General features: G+C 37.9%; 1 protein-coding gene across 1 annotated transcript; it reads left to right on the top strand.

The window, feature by feature from the left end:
• The first annotated feature begins 888 nt into the window (after positions 1 to 888).
• Positions 889 to 22,125, top strand: rnf217 (ring finger protein 217). Its single transcript, XM_030129296.1, has 7 exons — positions 889 to 1,970; positions 10,167 to 10,388; positions 11,695 to 11,859; positions 15,173 to 15,270; positions 15,378 to 15,481; positions 18,084 to 18,155; positions 21,392 to 22,125. Exons 1-7 carry the CDS (start codon positions 990 to 992, stop codon positions 21,469 to 21,471), a joined length of 1,722 nt encoding a protein of 573 aa, XP_029985156.1. The 5' UTR covers positions 889 to 989; the 3' UTR covers positions 21,472 to 22,125.
• The last annotated feature ends 459 nt before the right edge of the window (positions 22,126 to 22,584 follow it).

The following is a 22,584-nucleotide window of genomic DNA, read 5'->3' on the forward strand; positions in this document are numbered from 1 at the left end:
AACCTCATCAAGATACAGGGCATCATGAAAAAGGAGGATTATATCAACATCCTGGATGACAGTGTGGAAGTGTCTGCGAGAAGCTCTAGATTGGTCCTGACTGGACGTCCCAGCAGGACACTGACCCCAAGCATACCTTCAAGGTAGTGCAGTAGTGGTTCAAGGACATGACCCAGTCAAAGCTCTGACCTGAATCATATAGAGAATCTGTGGAGGGAGCCAAAGACTAGCATGATGGGTAGGAAACCATCCAACCGGACCCAGCTGGAGGCTTTGGTCCTGGAAGAGTGGACCAAAACCCCACAGGAGACAGAAGAGAACCTGTGGACACTTACAGGAACCATTATATAGAAAAAAGGCTACTCTATTGACTATTAAGAAAAGACTTTGGACTTAGTAAACCTAGGGTATGAATAATTTTGAACATGGCGTTTTTTAGAAATCCTCTAATAAAATACTCCTGAAATAAAGTATTTCTTCAAGTATCATTTGTTCTTATTTCCTCACTTGTGTATCACATATAAGTCACAAACAAACTTGACAAAACTCATTCATTTCATCACAAAAACAAAAAGTTACAAAAAATGGCAGGGGTATGAATAATTTTGAGGACGACTGTATATGTATGTATGTATGTATGTATGTATGTATGTATTTATTTGTTTGTTTGTTTTTAATTTTTGGTTTTCCCCAGTAAGTCGCTTTGGAAAAAAGCGTCTGCCAAATGTATTTAAAATTTTTTTAAAAACGTTCTTAAAATCCTGTCCCATTCTACACAGTGCTGTTGTGCTGCAGGTGCCGGTGCTCTGCAGCAGGGCCTGCTCCCTGCCTCTAGGCCTCCCATTGGCCCGCCGCTACGGCCCTGCACGCTGACGCCGAGACCCGGAAGCTCCGGCTACCTGCTTTGTTTTGTTTTGGTAGTAGGAGTTAGAGAAGAGACAGGAAGAGAGAGAGAGGGGACAGGAGCCGGCGGAGAAGCGGCTCACTAAATGGGGAGAGCTAACTCGGGTATGGAAGATGAAGGGCCAGTAAGTGAACACTGTAAAATGCCCAGTTTTATCAGCAGTTTTGAGGAGGGGAGGGCCAAATTGTCCCGCAACCTGTCGACTGAAACTTCCTTCACCGACAGCAAAGTTGAGCGGTCGCTTCGGGATGTGAACCGCCGTGTCACCAGGTCCAACTCTCGGCTCTCCCTCGACGGACCGGAGGGGGACACGGAGGAGCGGGGCGGCGAGGAGAAGGATGCGGAGGGCAACAACAACAACAACTGCAACAGCGGCGGAGGCGGAGACAGGAGGAGGGCGAGCGCCGTGGAGATTTTACGGAGGAATTTCGGGGCTGTTTCTAAGTCTCCTTCCCTGCGTTTGAGCACCAGCAGTCGGATGCAGTGTGGGGAAGAGGACGGCGGTCTGCACGGTGTTACAAACAGCCATGGAACTGAATGTGACCAGTGTCAAAAGTCGGAGCGAGAAACGGGCGAGGCGGGGGTAAAAAACGAGCGAACCCTGAGCGAGTTGTCGAGTTCGGCTGTACAAGGAGTTGAATTTGCTCCCGTAACAAGTCAGTGCCATAACATATGTGACAGTGACAACAACACAGCCCGTTTAGACGAGTCTTTGAACGCCAAAGAGCACGTATATTGCACTGTTTACTGCATCGCCGGCGACAGTCACCGAACAGACGCAGAAATCACAGATATCTACGATGACACGGGCCGTTCTGACGGACGACAAATGGAGGCGGAGACGGGACAGGACGCCGGTTCGAGTCCGGAGCCGGTACCGTACACGCTGGACGACCTGGTGGATCCGTTTGGGGACCTTGCCAACCGGCTACCGACGGAGCAGGCCGGTGCAGAGACGGCGCTGCAGAGTTGCCGGGTGTGCCTGGAGTCGAAAACCATCGCACCCCTGCCCTGCTGCAGGATGGCCGTGTGCGATGAGTGTCTGGAACTCTACGTCAGCTCCCAGGTTGGTAACAGGAGTGGGGGGGGGGGGGGGGGGGAGGAGTGCGGCAGGGGGCCCGAGTATGCTGTCTGTCCCACAGTGAGTCAACACTGGGTCACTGAGCAGCTGGTTGAAGTGTCCTTGAGCAATAACACACACACACACAGCATCTTCTCTGACGTGTTATCTACCTTGAGACAGGCACATGATATTCTCAGAACTGGGTCTGTGCCATATGACCAAAATCATATCCCAATATAGGTCATTTCATATCCAAACACCAATACAGATTAGAGTAGATTTTTTTTGCAAATTCAGTGACAGTTTGGGGTTCAATCCAATGACTCCAAAGTGGGGAAAAGTATCGCATCTGCTGCCTTATGGTGACCTGCCCCAAAATGTATATGGTTCATCCAAGGTCCATGCCATACTCATCTAAGTTTCATGAAAATAGATGCAAAGATTTTTACTTGTAAGCAGTGCAATTCAACAAGTAAATAAAACATGTTATTTAGATTAATGTAGACCTTTTGGCAAAATTTTAATGATAGGTATAACAAAATATCAAATATTTATGTGTAGAATGTTTAGATAATTAATATAATTTGTTATACTCACCTACCACAGATTCATAATCCAGCTATATAAGCCTTTAACTTTATACTTCTGTCAAAAGTAAATATATATCAGATATTATGCTGAAAATGCTGGTGTGGGAAGAAGCCGTAGCACTTAATAAAGCACACCTTTGAACAAAACATAAAATATTATGTACTAACACAAAGACTGAATAAATGAATAAAACATAACCGAGCATAAGTTTTAGTCATTTGTCATTGTTGGTTACATCTTTTGCACTGCATAATGGAAATCACTTTGTAACTATAGCTGCAAAGAAAATAAGCAGAGGTCTAAAATGAAAATATGTCTGTAAATGTTTCCATGCGTGAATCCTGAAAGCAGTCTGAGGTGCATCTTGCATTTCGTTAGCCTCATAGCATAATTTGCTTAAGTCATTCTTTTCAGGTCATAGCAAAATGATGCAGCAGTTTTAGAAGAGTAAAGTTAAATCATTAAAAATATGACTTAGGCAATTATGCTATGAGGCTAACAATTTATCCAGTCATTTTTGGTTTTTATTTTGCAGGCTATTTTGGATAAACACATGACACCTGGCAGTGCTTTGACTGGAACTCTGCCACACCCTCCGAGTTTACCTTCCTAACCACTTGCTGGTTAAAAATCCAAACAAACATAGCATTTGGGTTTCAAATTGGTTACAGTAATTTCACTTGGTAAACTACAGCTTAAATGCAGCAGCATTTCCAGCCAGTTTTATGGACTCTGAATAAACACAGTGTGATTTAATGGGCTCAGTTAAAATGGGATTTGCTTTGACTTCACCCTATTGTTTTGGCTCTTTTTGTCACTTTCCATCTTCTCTCTTTGCATCACACTCACTCTCCTATGTGTTTGCTTGTATTTTCATGCAAATTTCTTGCCTGCTTCGTTGCTGTGAGGAAGAATACAAAACATTTTCCAGATGATGAAAACCCTTTCCATAAAGAGTGTCATTTACAATACAGTGAACAGAATAATAATCAATAGATCTGTTATATCATCATATCATATTTCAGAGCTGTACTGAGTAGCATGGACTCTTACAGCAGCACACTTTAAATACCACATTTTTACCTCACCAGGCTCTACTGAATGCAAATATCAGAAACATGTTTACTGAGAGTAAAAATGAGTGTTGAGGTACATGAGGCTCTCTCATGCTGCTGTGTGTCATGTGCTCAGTTACAGGGTCGTACAGTCATGAGATAACAGCAGTTTTCATGGAATTTGGGTCACTGACACCTTATGCATTAAAATTGGGACATTTGCAAAAACGCTTTTCACAACAAGCATTTGTGCAAATAGTTGGGCTTATTTAGCACAAATTCCATTTCTCAGGATACATGAGCACACAGCATAGTCTGCTGAAGAAATACCCCACTCTCAACATTCAAGCATTCTATTGTGCATTGGTGTTGCTGAGTTGTAATGTAAGCTCTGGTGTACCCAGTGTCCCTCAGTCTGGCTCATTTTTCTCCTCACTCATTTCCTTATGAGAATGAAAGACACTTATCTCAGAAAACATGTGTCCCAGCTCTTCAGGAAAAATACTATAAATATCCTCCCAATATGGTTTCTTTGAAAGTTGGGACAAAATAAAGGGCTTAGGCACGTGTTTTGTTAATTGATTCTGGATATGAATCAGTGTGGTCAGTCAAGAAAATGAATAATGGATAGATGAAACACTTAAGTCCATTAATCTTCAGTGTAGCTGCCATGGAAATATGCACTCAGCAGGGTGAGGCGCGTTGCCAAATGCTGTTTCCAACCAGAGCTAAAGTGTTTCAGGATGGATATTTTTCTCTCTAAGTGCCTTGTCATTGAGGTTGTTCCACTCAGCAATCCTCTGATCATAAGCCCAGTTTTGATGAACTTGTAGGCTCCCTCTGATATTTGACTAGTCTGGAAGCTGTAATCTGCACTCTCAAACACTGTAGCTGTAATTTGTTTTGATAAAACAGTTTTTATCAGTCGACCAGGATCCCTACTGCATTTTATCTGAAATTATCCTCTGCTTTGATAGAGAGGCATGAATAATCATACAAACAGTGAGACAAGTATACTCTCTGATAAGCGCACTGAGAATGAGATAAGAGTCATGTAAACCATCCGATGTAGGTGGAATGTTTTCATCCGTTAATGCACTGCAGGCTTATTTTAGCTTCCATGCAGCAGGTGTTACGCTCAGTAGGTACAGTGAGCTGTGTTTTGGAGAGATGAAGGTCACACAGTGTCTTGATCAATTGGGCAGAGATGGCACATGATCAGCCTCACTGCAGTAGGAAGCTGCAGCGCCCTTATGTACTGGCAGAGGATGGAAGCAACTCAATACAAAGATCTTGTTACTACTGTGCTATATTTTATTCAGTAATGATGATGATGATGATGTTAGTGCTTTTGTTCATACTTTTCTTGCTCCATTTATACCACCACAAAAAGCATAAATGTAAAACAAAAGGCAAAGATACACACAGTTAAGTACTATACACAGTCATGGACCTTTGTTCTGGTTTTTAGTAATTATACTAACACCAGCTGATCTACTTTTGACAGTTCTAGTTCAGTTTTATGTGCATCAATTGCATCCATGTGTCTCCCCCTACTTCCCCCCCAGTCTCTCTCTATCTCACTCTCTTTTTCTTCTCCTTTACTCTCTCTCTTTACCCCAGCTGGTCAAGGCAGATGACCATCCTGCAGGAGTCAGGGTCTGCTCCAGGTTTCTGCCTGTTAAAAGGAAGTTTTTCCTTCCACTGTCACCAGTCATAAGTGTTTGCTCCTGGAGGATTCTGTTGGGTTTCTGTAAACTGGCTCAAGAGTCTGGTTTCGACCGGTTCGATATATAAAGTGTCATGAGATAACTTTTGTTATGATTTGGCACTATATAAATAAAATTTGATTGATTTGATTGATTTAATATAACATTACAATTACAGAAACATCTGGCCCAGCATCAAGCTCCATGTTTAATGTTAGTATAAACAGGTGTATAAAAGAATGGCTCAGAGTTGTTAACTAATGTTTTTGTTTTTAAATGAGAACAAAAAGAACAGTAAAAGACAACACATATGCTTGTCCAATGTAAGATAAAAATGCTTGACATCATATAAAAGTAGTAAGAAACTAGAAGCACTCAGAGAGCGCAGACCTCCGCCAAGGCAGATCATCATTTTTGACCAACATTTATACAGTATTGAACGTATCTAGATGAAATAAGCACCAAATTTTATTTTCATACAGCTGCAGTGTTTCTATTGGTTTCTTGGACTATGGTGGCCTATTCTGAACCATCAGAGTTTATTATGAATCAGTAATATTTTAACAGTAGTATAACTCTAAAGCATTTGTGTAAATCAGACTCCCTGCATGTCTTTATTATTATTTTTATTTTATTTTATATTATTTTATTATTTTATATTTATATATTTTTATATTATTTTTTCAGCAGCAGCAGCAAAAAACATGTTACAACAACTTGGGAAGCTAATCTCGACCAAATATTTTAACCCATAAAGACCCAAACATCCACCATCAACCAAAACCATCTACTGATCTAAAATGTGTAACACCTGTTGATTCACTGATCCTATCAATACATGTAAATAATTGGTGTAAAATGCAGTTTGTCATCTTTTCATGGTCATCAAATATGACCCATTTGGACGTGAAAACATCGTCATCTTCTACAACAGGAGTTGGATCAATGACAGTGGATGGAGACTTTGGTTTTTATGTTAATTTAATGATGTTTTTGCTGAAAAAGTCACTTTTTCCTCATTTTTTTTAAAAAATTTGATCTAATATCCTTTGAATTTACTCTGAGTTATAATCAACATCTACAAGATCAGTGAATTAAATATAGGAAAATATGTGATTTGCACTGAAAAAAACTTAAAATAAATAGGATAATGTTACAATAAATGGTGATAAATTACTTAAGAAAGGTTAAATATAGAGAAAAAATCATTTGGGGAGTGCCACAAAAGTATCACAGGGTCTTTATGGGTTAAAGTATCACTGTAAACAGATTAATGACAATAATGTGTAGTGAGATATTAATGCAACAAAGGCCCGTCATCAGACATGGGACAGGTCATGACACACAGCTGTTTATATAAAGTACGAATTGTGATGTCATGTGACAGGTAATGCAAATTATCTCATGTTATCAGTAACATTTAAATAGATGTAAATGTTTTTAAATTCATAATTCATGCAAGTGCAATAATCAAGTTTCTTTAAATTAATATAAACACAATGATCAAGTTACGAAGCATCCCTATTGTAGTGAATAAATATTTTTTGGGAGCTCACAAGTTGTGTGGACCTTATCTCATTCTTTCATCCACTGTTTTTGTTTGTTTGTTTGTTTGTGGGATCCTGCACACCTTTTAGCAACTGGATGTGCATGTCATCACCTCTTTTCATTAATGCAACAAAACCACAGTTTAATGCAACAGTGTGTAAAATACCAAAACTACACTGATGAACAGGCCATTGAAAATGAATGTTAGCTGAGTAGAAAGGTTTTAGACGTACAGTATTTATTTTTTAATGGCATGGTCTGTAAAATCATTCTGGAAAATAGATTAGATAACAAATTAATCTTACCCTAGCTGCGTTCCAGTTCAGTATCAAGATCAGTGGGTTGTTAATGTCCAATGAATGTCTTTCCCGCTATTCAATTAGGGCCTAATGTCCATTGTGCTGCGTAACATTAGTATTAAAAGAAATACGTTCTCAAAAAACAGAAAATGCTTCACATACAAACGAAGTGTCCATTTTTTCATTGTGTTTCACATTTTTTGAGACTCAGAGAACCTGACCATGCTCAAATCCATTTCAATCTCTGCTTGGAGGTTAGCTCTGCATAGTTGTTAATTATTTCACCGAACAGCTGGTATTACATTAAGATTTTATGAGTTTAGTTTTCATCACATGGCCAAAAAAGGAAAAAAAAAATAGTAAAACCATGCCAGACACACGTGTATGTAAAGCAGAGGCTGAGTGTGAGCAAGACAACCAGTCCGACCAGTCTGGCAGTGGTCATCACAGTGTTGTGGCAACAATACTAACAGATCAGCTCTAATGTCTGCTGAGGATATGTTTTCATAATCATGTAATAGGGTTTTGGACTGTGTGTGTGTGTGTGTGTATGTGAGATACCTTCTGTTATTTCATACACTCACTCACACACACACACTCACAAAATGCTCCAGAGCCTTATCATGTGTCAGTGTAACAGGTCTCACTGGCTTTGATGGACTGAAAGAAAGAGTGAAGAGGGAGAATGAAAGTGAGACAGAAAGAATATATGACATGACGAGGAGGGCGAGAGAAGGAATTAGAGGAGTGGAGATGCCCTGAGAGGAAAAGCACATAAAAAATAGAGGTGGATGGTGAAAAGAAAAGAATAGGTGGAGATCACGTCTTCTTCCTCTTGCCCTCAGCTCCACTGTGAATCTGAGGGTAAGCTTTGTGAAATTAGATGAGATCTATTCACACATTCAGTCAGAGCGGGGTCATCTCTACTTATTATATCCAAATGTTGATGTGGAATACATATCTGAGTGTTTTTATGATGTAGGTAAAAAAGGTTCAGCTATTAGTAAAAGCAAAACAATTAAAAAAGAAAAAAATTCATCAACATAAGTGCATGACAAATTAATATACAGGATGGGGAAACAAAATTTATAATATTTTGAGGCAGGGATTGAAAGACAGTGTATGACCAATTAGTTTATTGAAAGTCATGAGAATTTATTTGCCACAAGAAAATTTACATAATAGAAAATGTTTTTATTCTGTGTGTCCTCCTTTCTCAATAACTGCCTTCACACGCTTCCTGAAACTTGTGCAAGTGTTCCTCAAATATTCGGGTGACAACTTCTCCCATTCTTCTTTAATAGTATCTTCCAGACTTTCTTGTAATAGTTTTGCTCATAGTCATTCTCTTCTTTACATTATAAACAGTCTTTATGGACACTCCAACTATTTTTGAAATCTCCTTTGGTGTGACGAGTGCATTCAGCAAATCACACACTCTTTGACGTTTGCTTTCCTGATTACTCATATGGGCAAAAGTTTCTGAAAAGGTATGGATAATAGTGTTAGGTGTGATTATGACATCAATGTATGTTTGGTTTCAAAACAATTGACGTAGTGCCTGCTGAGAAAAAACAACTAAATGTTCATTGTAAATTTTGCTTCCCCACCCTGTATACAGTATCTATAGTATCTGAAAAATGTGTCAGTAATATTGTACAGTTAGGATGAACAATATAATACAAATGTAAAAAAAAAAAATGCTCACGTGTAAATAAAATGACATTTTTAAGATGCACAGACCAGATGAAAACTGACTTTTTTGAGGTCTGTCTGTCTTAGCAACAACCTCTCATAAGATCTTGCAACACAACTCTCATTTGGAGGATGTAAAAATGATTGAAAAAAGAGAATGAATGCAGATGGTAATAAAATAAAGTCAGGTGTTAGTAAAAAATAATATATCAGTGTGTTATCATTTTATTTAGACCTCATTAATGTACTTTCAGTCATCCAAGGTTCTCAACCTTTCTGTCTACGCCCACTTAGGAAACACAAAATATACAATTTCGTATCATTGACAAAGCGTACACTGCCTCATGTTGCTAAGTGAAGGATTTTTGACCCATCACTATTCATTAGTCTTGCAACATTAATGCTACAAACAACCCATGTTGCGATATTTTCTGTATTTGAGAATCTTTTTAGCAGCAGCACAAAAGTCATGATCAGGTCAACTCATTTGTCGGTTTGTTTTCCTCCAGCAGGCGCCAGAAATATCAGAAACATGCAGATAACTTGGCAGACTCTTCATCAAAACATAGTGTTTGTGGTTGTTTAACCTTGCCTTGGTTAGTGTGACTTTACTTTAAGATGGCACAGGCAGACTTTATCTCCAACATGGATAAGTGACTGACATCACTGTGCTAATGATATTTAACAGCTGAACCTCAGGAAGTGCAATCAGAGCGAGATTCGCCAGTCTCCTGTATTGGGAAATCTCTGTTCTCTAAGCTCATATTGTCAATAAACATCTCCGTTGTAATTCATCCAAAGAGTCTCCTGAGTGTGTCTCAGTCTTCACTGTATTTCTAAACCTGCTCACAGAAAACTCTCTGGCACTCAGTGAAATACAGCCTCTAGGAAAATGAACATGGAGGGGGAATTAGAGCAGAAAAACACCAAAGCTAGTCTCAAGCCGTTTTCAATTATGTGGAAATTTGTATTGGATGTTTCTCTGTAGTCATTTATTATCTTCCATGTTGAACAAGGTGCAATAAATTAAGCACGTTTGGTAAATATCATCCAGCTGTGCATTCAATGTGTGTAGGTTTTTGTTTTTTGTGCCACAAAATCTGTACTCTGCTGACTTGTGTATGTGTAACGCAAGAAAAAATACATTTTGAATCCCTAAACAAATGATTAAAGTGAGTAAATGTAAGTATATGCACTATTTCCATCTGGTATACAGCTTATGTTGTTTTAGGCTCTGAAGGCAGTAGATGTTCCTGCAGAAACAGGCCTTCATGTCTCATTACTTGTTGTATTGTTCCCCAGGTGCGAGTGGCCAAAGCTTACATCGGCTGTCCGATCCCAGAGTGTAGTGGCTACATGGAAGAAGGACTTCTGCTCACCCATCTGTCCAATGAGGACACGGCAAAATATCGGTATTTTTTGGAACTCAGTCAGCTGGACTCGAGCACCAAACCCTGCCCCCAGTGCAGTCAGTTCACATCCCTGAAGAAGCACAACCCAAACCGCACCGAGCACAAATACAAGGTACAAATGCAAAACCTGCAGCGGTAATCATCAAAACGCATGAGAATGTTTTTAATGCAGCTAATATAGAAGTTAACTCTTTAAAACCTGATGTGTCGTCGCTGACACACCCTGCTCATATTCAGTTTGGATGGCTCTAACTCTTTCACTATTTGTGCAACTGGAAAAATTCCACCAGTTTCTGAAACCTGAGACGTTGCGCTTTATAGGTTTTATTAGGTCATTACGTAATTTCACTCATACCTGTACTAGAAGCTGGAGAAGAAGCTGTTTTAGCAGGATTAGAAGGGTAATTATATAATTGAGGGACTTTTTGAGTTCCTTTTACAGGGTAACATTGTCGACAGATATAGTTGACGTTTTTGCTGTTTTCAGGCCTAAAATCAACATAACCATAACACCACATGACATTTTTACAGAAAGATTCTTCTAAATATCATATATACAATTGAGTAAAATTGAATTTGAAAGTTATTTATAAAGATATTGTAGTAACACTGTTGACAAAAGAGTGTGATAAATACACACTTGACTCACACACTATATTAAATAACTAAGAGGAGAAAGAACATATCTTGGAGTCTTGCCAGTGTTTTCTTCAGGAGAAAATTACATCATGTGGGGCAGGTCATGTGATCTGGAATTAACACACTTCCTTGACAGGTGTTTTTGTAATGGGTAACTGAGATAAAAGTGATTTCTCGGACACAGAATTTGTTATTTTCCATATAAAATTTGATATATTGCCAAAAAAAGAAACATCTGTCATGATTATCTCAACTTAATAAAAAGAACACAGTCAAAACAATATTTGAATGAGCTTATTTTATTATTGTTTAGCTAATTAGAAGGCGGTTGTTAAAAATTTGGACGGTTATTTAGTTGACATTTTAGTATATCTAGTCATTTATTAATTATTTCTTAATAAGTGATTGTTTCCGTAATTAAATAATTTTGGAATTTTTAAAGACATGATCATAATGAACATAAAAAACATTATGGTTTTTTTTACTTTTAATAAAGATGTACACAAGATATATCCCATGGACTTCAAAAGTACATATTGACGCAGAACATGCAGTAAATTGTAAATGACTACTAGATTTTGAAAGTTCTAAGTGCTCTGGAAAAATGGGTAAAAGGACTCACTCACAGCATATTTTCTAACCTTTTTATAGTCAAAATAAGAAAAAAAAAGTCCAGATGGACCATTTTAGGCTTAGGGTTTAAAGGGTTAAAAAACTTTTTAGCCATGTGTCTTTATGTGATCAAATATGTTGCATCTGTTTCTTGCACTGACATGTAGATCCAGTGTAGCAATTGCCAGTTTGTGTGGTGCTTCAAATGCCACGCGCCCTGGCACAACGGCCTGAAGTGTCGTGACTACAGAAAAGGAGACAAGCTGCTACGAACCTGGGCCAGCGTCATAGAGCACGGACAAAGAAATGCACAGAAGTGTCCAGAGTGTAAGGTAAGACCCAGGAAGGACTGAAAGAGGAGGAGCATCAACTAGTCACTACATGTTTATGATATTAACTTAAAGGTTCAGTGTGGAGGTGCTGAATTCAACTGAGTACCTGAATCATCTGTCTCTCACACACAGTGACTGCAAAATACTTAAATATAATAAGAGCCAGTGTTTTGTCTGCTTTTTGGTTTACAAGGATATTAACTCTGGACAACAGTTAAACAGGTGACGATCATTCAGTAAATCTGATCTGATCTACTGTGGCCCCTCCCAAATTTAAGGTCAGGATCTAAAACAGGTCATGGATTGGTTTTTAGCTCACCAGCCGACAGGCCGATAAGCTATTGCGAAGGCGCTTTCTTCAAACACCTCCAACAAAACTACTGGTCGGACTCATTTCAAATTGTATTTGTAGCTTCCTTGGGACAATGTCTACAAAAGTTGTTCACAATTTAGATTTTTACATTTTTGACGAATTGTTGAAATATTAAAAATTTGTCTTATAACAGGGTTCCCGCGGGGTCTTAAAAAGCCTTAAAAGTCTTGAATTTACAAATCTGCATTTAATACCTTAAAAAGTCTTTAAAAGGCAATAAATTTGATATGATAGATCTTAAGTTATGTTCCCATAAGCTTGTTTGCTGTATTGTGTTTAAATGTGTCTGTTAAATGTCTAAGCTGCAAAGACAGTAACGTTAGTCGACTCAGTTCCACCTGTCCTAACCCGACAATTTATACTGAAATTAGGAACCATTTATCGCTAACTTTGCAGCCCCCATTGAGAAATGATCACAGAACAATCAGCCCAACACAGTCACAAATTTTTAAAAAGGTCTTAAAAAGTCTTGAATTGAACTTGTAGAAACCTGTAGGAACCCTGTATAATGGACCATATTTTAATGGCTTACAACATGGAAATGTTTAGAGAGATCAATATAGTTACTATTGAGCACTGATAGGAAGTCATATATGGACTTTGATTTAATTAGCTGACTTATCCTCCAGTGAAATTACCACCCACTGCTATTGGGAGATTGATCTCCTGCATCAACACCACAGGACTAACAAAGCGGCAGAACCTGACAACCTCGGAAATTCAAATTGTTATTGATTATTTGTAGAACATGCCGGTGAGCTACAGGGCTACTGGTCCTATTTTTGGTGAGTTGCCAAACTTCATGAGTAAAATATAAAAAAATTTTTTTTTAAATCAATCAATCAATATTTATTTGTTGAGCCCTTTACAACACTTAAAGTGACCAAAGTGCTTTCTAATAAAATCAAAGCATATAAAAATCAATAATAAAACAATGTAAAATCAGTAATAAAAATAACAACTAGAAGCACTGAGAGAGCACAGACCTCCGCCAAGGCAGATCAGTCCCACCCCCCCCACCCCCGATCACCACCAAAATTTAATCATTTGTTCCTTGTGCCAGTCTCAACATTTCCTGAAATTTTCATCCAAATCCGTCCAGAACTTTTTGAGTTATCTTGCACACAGACAAACCAAAGCAGACAAAAACATAACTTCCTTGGCGGAGGTAATAAAACAAGCAACATCATATGTGAATTGATTTTCCTAATTAAAATAGATGAGGGTTGTCTAGATGAGTTTACTTTACTAAAGCCAGGAAAGACCTCAATTATGTAGATCCAACAAAACAAAAGCAGTGTAAGATGACAAAAAAATTATTTAAATGGCATAACAAGGAAAAACAATGCAAAGGAGAGACCTACAGAGTGTGTTGGCAGCAAAAAAAAAACTATTTGAGTTTGTGTACGTTGACATTTGTATTGTTTGTCTGGTGTGTGTTTGTTGGAGACGGTGTATTTCTAGTTAACTAAGAATTCTAACACTAACATTAGTTACTTATTACTACAACACACTCTTCAACGTTGTTTTGACAGTGAAAACAGTGAAGTCATTAAAAATCTGGAAATCATGGCAGTTCATGGCACATTTTTGTAAATTTCGGTTCAAGGTGTCAGGGAACCACTGGACTACTGAATACATAATTATGAAAATTATACAACATTTCTGCCTTTTAAGGGGAAATTAATTCTGATCCTCACTATTTTTGTCTGTTTTGAAAGAATATTATTAGCAGTGTTGTTAACACGGCTTCATCACAGATGAATGTAAGACTGTTAAAAATATAAACACGCACAAACAAAAAAGAAAGCAGCCTTTTTTTTAACAACACCAGTAAAATTGCTAATGATTCATAATGTCTCGCAACCAGCAATAAGACTGTGTGAACAGAATGCTGATTTATTTCAGCACAATGTAATAAGGCAGTAAAGTGGATGAGTCTACAGATAGAAGTGCACATAAAGTTAAATATGCTGTATGTCTAACAGTCCATACAAACACTTGAATGAGCCTAATAATCCACATTTACTTTGGATTTCATGTTTAGAATGAAAAAATATTTATATCTGGAAATGGTAGAGATGTGTGTGGGTTTAATCAAAACGTGGTTGAATAACATCATTACATAATGTTTCACTGTCTGCAACCCTCTTTAGTAGTTTTTTTGGTTGTTTTTTTTTTCTTGTGTGTGTGTGATCCAAACCTACCGACTTACAGCGGTCGGTGTGTGGGAATGAAACAGACTGATGGAGGGTGGAATGAGTGAAGATGAATAAATCAATGAAGGTTAAGAAGCAGGAGAGCGTAGACGGATGATGGATGCAAAGCTAAAGAGGACTAGAGGGACGCACAGGATCAGGGACGCATAGGCACCGAACATAATGGAAAAAATGATGATTATGTCTCTGCTTCACAAAACCGTATCTGGTCGACTTACCGGCATCTCTCACACAGTCATAAAACAAAGCCTAGTCTTCCTTCAGTCTCATTATGATGAAGGTGGTAGACACGGCATCTAATTTGACTGTCAGAAGACGACTAAAGGAAGACATAAATTAGGGTAATTACCGGTATATGGGAACTGTTTGCTCACAGCAGCAAACGCTTCCCGTCTGTATTCATCTCGCTGCTCTGTATCTCAGAATGTCGGTTCTGGAAGGAGGCAGAGAGGAGCATGTTTGACTGCGAAGCCAGCAAATTGGTGTCACGCTGTGTTTATCTGGAAAAGAGGCTGAGAGCAGCTGAACTTAATGCCCGGTTGACAGGAAAGGCTGCTCACTGCTCCAGCAGCCAAGATCCAGTAACCACACAGCTACTGCATGCATAATGTGTTCCCATGGTGCAGATGCTCAACCGCATGATCGCAGCTTTTTAGTATGTAAATAAAAGTGAGTTCTGCAAACCTCCCATGATAAAAAGTGACATTAATGTGTGCTGCAGATCCATATTCAGCGGACAGAGGGATGCGACCATATGACGTGCACTCAGTGTAACACTAACTTCTGTTACCGCTGTGGAGAGCGTTACAGACATTTAAGGTCAGTGTCCTCTTCTTTTTTTTTTTTTTTTCTTTTTTTTTTTACATTTCTCTCACTTGAATCCAGAATGGCTCTTCTACTTCATAATTATGTCTTTTTTTTGTTAGATTTTTCGGGGACCACACATCCAACCTCAGCGTGTTCGGCTGCAAGTATCGCTATCTACCCGATAAACCTCATCTGAGACGTCTAATTAGAGGGTCTGTCTGTGGTAAGTCTGTGGGTGTGTGGAAGACAGACCTGAGTCATTACTTACTTTTAAATGAGAGTCACCTTTTTAACCTCTAATTAGTCTAGCGGTGCATTTATTCCCTGATATGCACAACCACGTCTTTATAGTGACTCAGTCCAGTACTGTGTTAACTGAATAAATGTGTAAAGCAAAAGTAAGGCTCTGTTTTACTGAACTGTACTATGTGTTGTTTCCCAGTGAGCTGGTGAGATCCTACAACTGTGGATGAAGTGTTTTTATAATTAATGGAAGTAATATTGTTATTACCCCGCCCCCCGAAGGGGAGGCAAGGGGTATTGTTTTTAGTTCGTTAGTTTTAGTTTGTTTGTTAAGACTTTAGCAGCAAAACTATTGTTTGAATTCATACCAAATTGGGTTTATAGATTGCCAGTGACCCAGAATAGATCTAATTTCATTTAGGGAAAAGTAGGTCAAAGTTCAAATTTTTAATGAATTTTTAAAATCTTGTTTTGTCCCGATTTACTTATAATGGCTGAAATTTCACATGTCTATAAAAACATCAATTCTGTTTCAATTTACTTCAAACTTGGCACATATATAGAGGCAGTCATTATACATCACTCTGACATACAGTTAAGGCATATATGTATTTTTTTCACATTTTTTCCCCAACATTTAACTAACAATGTGGTACTCTGTCGTGATAGAGAAATCTGTCAAAAAAAAAGTATCCATAAAAAATTTGTCATTTCTAATCAATTCATTCTGAAAAAAAAAATTAAGTTGTTTTAATAAATTAATGCCTTTGAGGAACTGATTAAACTTGCTGGGGGGTAAAATTTTGAGCTCTGGGGGTGAAGGTTAGAGTCTGTGACCTTGAAATAATATCAAAACAGAAAAAAAGTCATGAAAACATACTGTGCATTTAGTTTTCAACGTAATAAACATTATCTCAACACAAGGGTGTATAATAAGCTACAATACATGTGAGGGGTGGGGTTTGTTGTGCCTGGCACAACTTGTTACTATTACCTTTATTTAATCTTGGAATGTACTCAGATGAAGGCTGAGAAAATGTATGAAATCCATGTTGATAACAAAAAGCTAACTCTGGAAACAATAAAAATTCAACAAATAGAATCTGGAAGTAATTACACTAATATTACAACATGAAAATATGCTACTTCAAGAAAAAGTTTAACATTCACAACCTTACTTGAGTAAAAGTATTGAAGTACTTTTTAATCATATGAAATCTACTTAAAACATGCTAAGTTAAAGCATTCCTTGTGCAGTCAAATGACAGAGTTTTACTACTATTTATCATGTATTGGGTTAATTTTACTGGTGCAATAAAGTATATGTCACATTTACTTGCTGTAGATGTTTATGTTTGAGCTCATATTAACCCTCAAAGACCTACAACTATTTTTATGGTGACTTCCAAGTGATTTTTTTGTCTACATCTGATTTTTCCTAAGTGATTTAGCACCATTTATTATATTATCCCCCTCAATTTTCAGTCAAAAGCGGATATCTTATGATAGCTGAGAACCTGGATTCTGTCAGAATTATTAGAGTTTGAAAAGTTATTACACATTTTAGATCAGTATAGGCTTTTTGTCTTTGTTCAGGTCTTTCAGGGTGAAATAGTTGATACTGATGAGTAGTTTGATCTAGTGTGTTAACGCTCTATCTACAGTTCTCATAAGACCATCATGTCTTTGTTGCATCACTCTCCTGTGAGAACCACTTATCTGTAAAGTCAACTTTTCATGAGCTCAGAGAAACGGGCCTGTTTCCAGCTTTGTGACGATGCATTTTCCAGCGAATCCAAGAGGGTTTTAAGTGTGCATTTGGCTTAAGAGGGAGGAGAAGTTTAAAGTCAACCCATAAAGAAGCACTTAATCCTTCTGTTAATCACAAACTCCAAAATCAACATATGTGGCGACGTGTAGAGAAACTGAACAACTGTTATCTGAAAAGTAACTACAATAAACATTACAATATTTACCTATGAGGTGTAGTAACATGGAAATACTCAAGTAAAGTGCATTTACCTTACGTTTGTACTTAGTTACATTCCACTGACATGAAAACACCTCCTCGTAGCCACAGAAATGAATACAGCATTCATCTGACTCTGCTCGATACCAAGGACAGTTTTATAATGAAGCGTGGAGGCATCACAAATCAGATTATGTCAGTTATAATTATCTATTCACAGTTGCCTGTAGGAAGTTGAACTCCTCTGATAAATTGACTCGACTCTGCTCACTATGACAGCTACAGCTAGTTGGATCAGCGGGGTGTCTGTTCAACTGGGAGACTAATTTGTCCCTTAACAAGAGGCTTTACCCATTACAACTCTTCTCGCTGTTCTTAAGCCATGGACTATTAGCTGAACACATTTGGTGTGTAATAAAGGGACTGTATGATGTAACTGAAGGTTTAAAATATTCAGTAACTGCAACAGACATAAAAATGTGCTGCATTATGCATTAAATGTAAATAAGGACAACACATACATTTTAAATCATTCCATCTCCATTCTGATTAAAGACTGCATTATTCATTATGAGTGATTATTATTCTGTTCTTCCTCTTTCCTGTCCTGCAGCGACGAAGGTGCTGATAGCTCCAGTGGTCATTTTGCTGGTGGTGGTGCTCGGAGCTCTTGCCCTGGTGATAGGTAATAGAATTATACACATGAACTCATGCACATTAATCAGACAGGGGAAAGCAGCAAACAGATAACAGATTTTTTTTTTCCAAGCAGCAGTGAAGCAGCTCCCCTGTTGACACAAAAAAAAACAAAAAAACACAGTAATGCCATAAGTTACATCACCGTGTATGACATTTTGAGTTCAGCGCATGAATACAACATGCTGTGTTTTGTTGGGTTAGGTGAAACCAGAGTCAGCTCCTCTCGTTTTTAATCTGCCAAAACTCTAAATCCAAACGTTTGCTCTCCTGACTTTAAAATTAATTCTAGTAGCAGTTTCATCTAAATGGAAACATAAGCCCTTGGAGTGGTCTGTCAGGCAGCATCATGAGCTCCAGATACATCATATGAACCGTAATTAGAGATAATACCTTTCCTCTGTCTGTATGACTCACTTGCTTCAGGCTACCATTTTATGTTTGTTTTGATTTCTTTCATAATTAAAAACCTCTGTAGTCTTCTCTTTATTATTTTTCAATTTATTTATTTTTAGCTCAGGTAGTTTTACCCATGCCGGATAATATAGGTGAATGTATTTGTCTGTGGGCTGAGAAAAAAGTTGGAACATTACAGAGATATGCTGATGAAACTTTAACCCTATAACGCCAAAGTATCATATTTGATACTTGACTTTTGAAGCCCTCTATGTGATCAGTGTGATTATTTTATCCTTGAAAAACCTGATGTGTACAATTAGATACATGCAATACACAGATAATCCACCAGGGGGGAGGAATTCATTCACCAGAGGCCTTTCCAGTGACACTACAAGATTGTCATTAATGAAATTTTGAAAAGGAATTACCAATTTGTTAGACATGTTTGTGTTTTATTTTGTTTTTGTTTGTTCAAAAATAATATTTGAGCATTTAGACCCGATGTATCAAATATGATACAAAATTGAAACTCATGCATTTAAATTGATATTTGAAACGTTTTTTTTTGGGGGGGGGGGGTGTTGTTCAGAAGGACCAATAAAGGCTCCAGTTGAAAAGAGCTGGAATTTTGTGTCAATGATTTAATGGTTCAGGCTTTACAGGGTTAAGTGCCCAAAAAAAAGTCACTGTGTATATTTAACTTGGCAATTCCTTCACATCTTAAACAACCATCAATTTGATAGAGAGCATAAAGATTGGACTGTGTTTCAGTAGAAAAAGGTCATGTGGTCTGATATGTCCTGACTGACCCTGTTCCAGAGTTATGCAGTTATTACCCATAATACCTAGTGCCTACAGTACATGTCTATGGGGCACTGTTATGATCTGGGGTTGGTTCTGCTGGTCAGGTCTAGCCTCAGCAATGATATGTGTCTAAAAATGAGGTCTTTCTTCCCTGATGACACAGATATATTCCATGATGGCAGTGCCAGGACTCATTAGGATCAAACTGTGAAAGAGTGGTTCAGAGTGCATGAGACATCATTTTCACACATGGACGGGCCAGACTGAGTCCAGACCTGAATCTCAGTAGAATCTTTGGGTTTTGCCGGATAAGACTTTACACAGTGGTCTGACTCTTTCATCATCAATGAAAGCTGTTCATGAAAAAATAATGCAAATATGGATGAAAATGTGATATTTATAGTGTTTACTGTGATTTTGCATTGTTCTGTGGTATAAACAATGCAAAGCTAAATGCGTCTGTTAGTCAAAGGGAAACACAGTCCAACTAAATATTGTTTGTGTGACTTCTTTTTTGGCTGTGCAATGTATTTGTCAAAGTGTGCTTGAATGTACTTATCAATAGTCTGTGTTTTACCTGCAGTAGATGGTGGTCAGCATAGTCCTAGTTTGGAGAAACAGGCAAGAATAGCAGCACATAAGCTCAGCAATGTACTGCTGTGTGATTTAAGTCGCCTTTTATTTCGTTAGTTTAGACCTGAAGTAGTGTGTCAAAACACCAAGGTCGAGCAAACAAAGTGATTGAAGAAGTGCTAGACCAGCAACTCTTCTCTTTTGAGAGGTAAATGGCTGTCTGAGAGTCTGGCAGCTTTGGAGAGAGCAATGTAGAAGCTTCAGTTTTCTGTTAGAAAAGGCTATACCCACAGAAATATTGGAAATATAGTTTGTATTTTGGCTAAAATTTGCTTAGAGGTCTTATTTATGTCTTTGTGCATAAGAAGTCAATATAAGTGAATCCCCAAAGGAACTTTGTGTTGGTAAATGCAAGTTATGCAAATTTACAGGATTTCAGTTCTGTTGCAACATATTGATGGTCATATGAACTATGTTTTCAGGTCAAAAATGTCCAGTTTCATCACAATTAATGCTATATTTTCATGTGACTAATGGCCAAGTTATATTTTAACTGAAGTGACCTGAAAAACAAATATTCTATTCTTTTAGATTCCTCAATTTTTCTTACAAGATTCTATCCTACATATCACGTTTTATTTTTACAGGTTGCAATATGGAGTATGGTGCTGATCCATCCTGCTTATGTTACGCCAATATATACCTTAAGAATGTCACACGTCACTTTTTAAATCAAGAGTTTTCTAATAATAAGCATTATTATAAAGAAATAATTCTATATTGTTATTTACTCTTTAGTATGATGATAAACTATACAATGAATAATTCTGATCCTAGTTTTTGCACAGGGATCATTTGTGGAAACGGTGACATGGCTGCCGAGCATCAGTATGATGGGATCCGTAACAACCATGTCACATCCGTCCACTGCCACATTTTGTGTTTTTGTTCAGCTGTTATTGTTTTAGATCCACAATACTAACATTTATGAATAAGAGGAGAATTAGCAATAGTAAGTATATAAGTTTATTCCTAATAAAGTACTGGTACTGACCAGATCCTCATGGGTAATGTCACGTCCATCCACCAGCAAAAGTTTTCACATACACATGCTATTCAAAATCCAATATTTCTGAAAATATAGCTTCCACTGTCAAATAATATCAGTAGTCTGTGCACAAATGTATTAGCATTATTTCAACAAAGTTCTATGCATTTCTTACAACTGTTTTTTTTTTTGTTTTGTTTTGTTTTTTGACAAAAATAGCCACTTGTTTGACTCCCTAAGTAAATTTTAGCTGATTTACAGTAGTATTTATTTTACATTCTGGTGGCAGTAGAATGATTAGCAACAGACAATATCTCAACTGTGTATTTTCTCTTTATTGAAATTGTGAGCTGCAATAGAAACAAGAATATTTAACTTTAATTCATGGATCTTTTCCGTAGGTTTGGTCTTTTTCCCAGTCTACTATGTGTGTAAGAGGAGAAAGAAGCATCGCACTCAGGGTTCTGGACGGTGGATCTGAAACTTGGCCTGCACTTCCTCTAGACCTACACACACATCTATGAAGACAATACCCACATGACCTCAGGGACCGACATGCCAGCCTGAGTCACCCCAACCATCTTTGACAAAAACCAGAAAATCAGCACACGGGCTGTTAGTTAAGGCCTCTCAGGTAAAAGGAAGTACGCAAACCTCGGCCAATCACACGTCATTACAATATTTATTTACTGCTGCAGAAGGAATGCTTTATTGTGACCAAGGATATTCAAGCCAAAAAGGAAGGATCCCCACATATTTATATGGACTTCTGGAGGAGCCACGTTCCCATCCATTAAAACTGTAAAATCTTTTCAGCTGTCGGATATTTCAAGCCCCAGACACAGTTTTCATCAACACACACTTAGAGTGTTTCACTCTTCTGTCACTTTTGATGATTAACCACACCCATCTCTAAAATCAACAAGCCTAACCACATGTAACAGGTGGATGCAGGTTTGTTGACACCTGCATCATATGAATGTGTTTTCCTGTGTCATTTTGGTGAAGTGTTAGACTTGATATGGCACATGTCTGACAAAGGAGGCCTGGGGCTGTTGGCGCCTGGAAATAATGAAGGCACAAGTAACACTGACAGTAGCAGGAAGAGGATAAGAGGCTTTAACACGTGCAGCTCTGGAAAAAAATAAGAGACTACTGCAAAATGATCCCTTTCTCTGATTTGACCATTTATAGGTATGTGTTTGAGTAAAATGAACATTTTTGTTTTATTCTCTAAACTACCGACAACATTTCTCCCAAATTCCAAATAAAAATATTGTTATTGAGCGCATGTATTTGCAGAACACGACACATGGTCAAAAAAACAAAAAAATGCAGGCGTTTTCAGACCTCAAATAATGCAAAGAAAACCAGTTCATATTCATTTCTAAACAACACAATACTAATGTTGTAACTTGGGAAAAGTTCAGACGTCAATATTTGGTGGAATAACCCTGATTTTCAATGACAGCTTTCACGTGTCTTGGCTCTCCTCCGTTGCTGTTGGATGACTTTATGCAGCTCCTGGCATAGAAATTCAAGAAACTCAGGAATGTTCGATGGCTTGTGACCATCTATCTTTCTCCAGAAGTTT

Source organism: Sphaeramia orbicularis, chromosome 24 (assembly GCF_902148855.1).
Source record: "Sphaeramia orbicularis chromosome 24, fSphaOr1.1, whole genome shotgun sequence".
NCBI lineage: Eukaryota > Metazoa > Chordata > Actinopteri > Kurtiformes > Apogonidae > Sphaeramia > Sphaeramia orbicularis.

Bases quoted from the DNA above. Each gene is read 5' to 3' on its own strand.
- rnf217 (XM_030129296.1), top strand. From the start codon at position 990: ATGGGGAGAGCTAACTCGGGTATGGAAGATGAAGGGCCAGTAAGTGAA. The intron at 10,389-11,694 runs GTACAAATGCAA...ACTGACATGTAG, and splicing joins GCACCGAGCACAAATACAAG to ATCCAGTGTAGCAATTGCCA. The intron at 18,156-21,391 runs GTAATAGAATTA...TCTTTTCCGTAG, and splicing joins AGCTCTTGCCCTGGTGATAG to GTTTGGTCTTTTTCCCAGTC.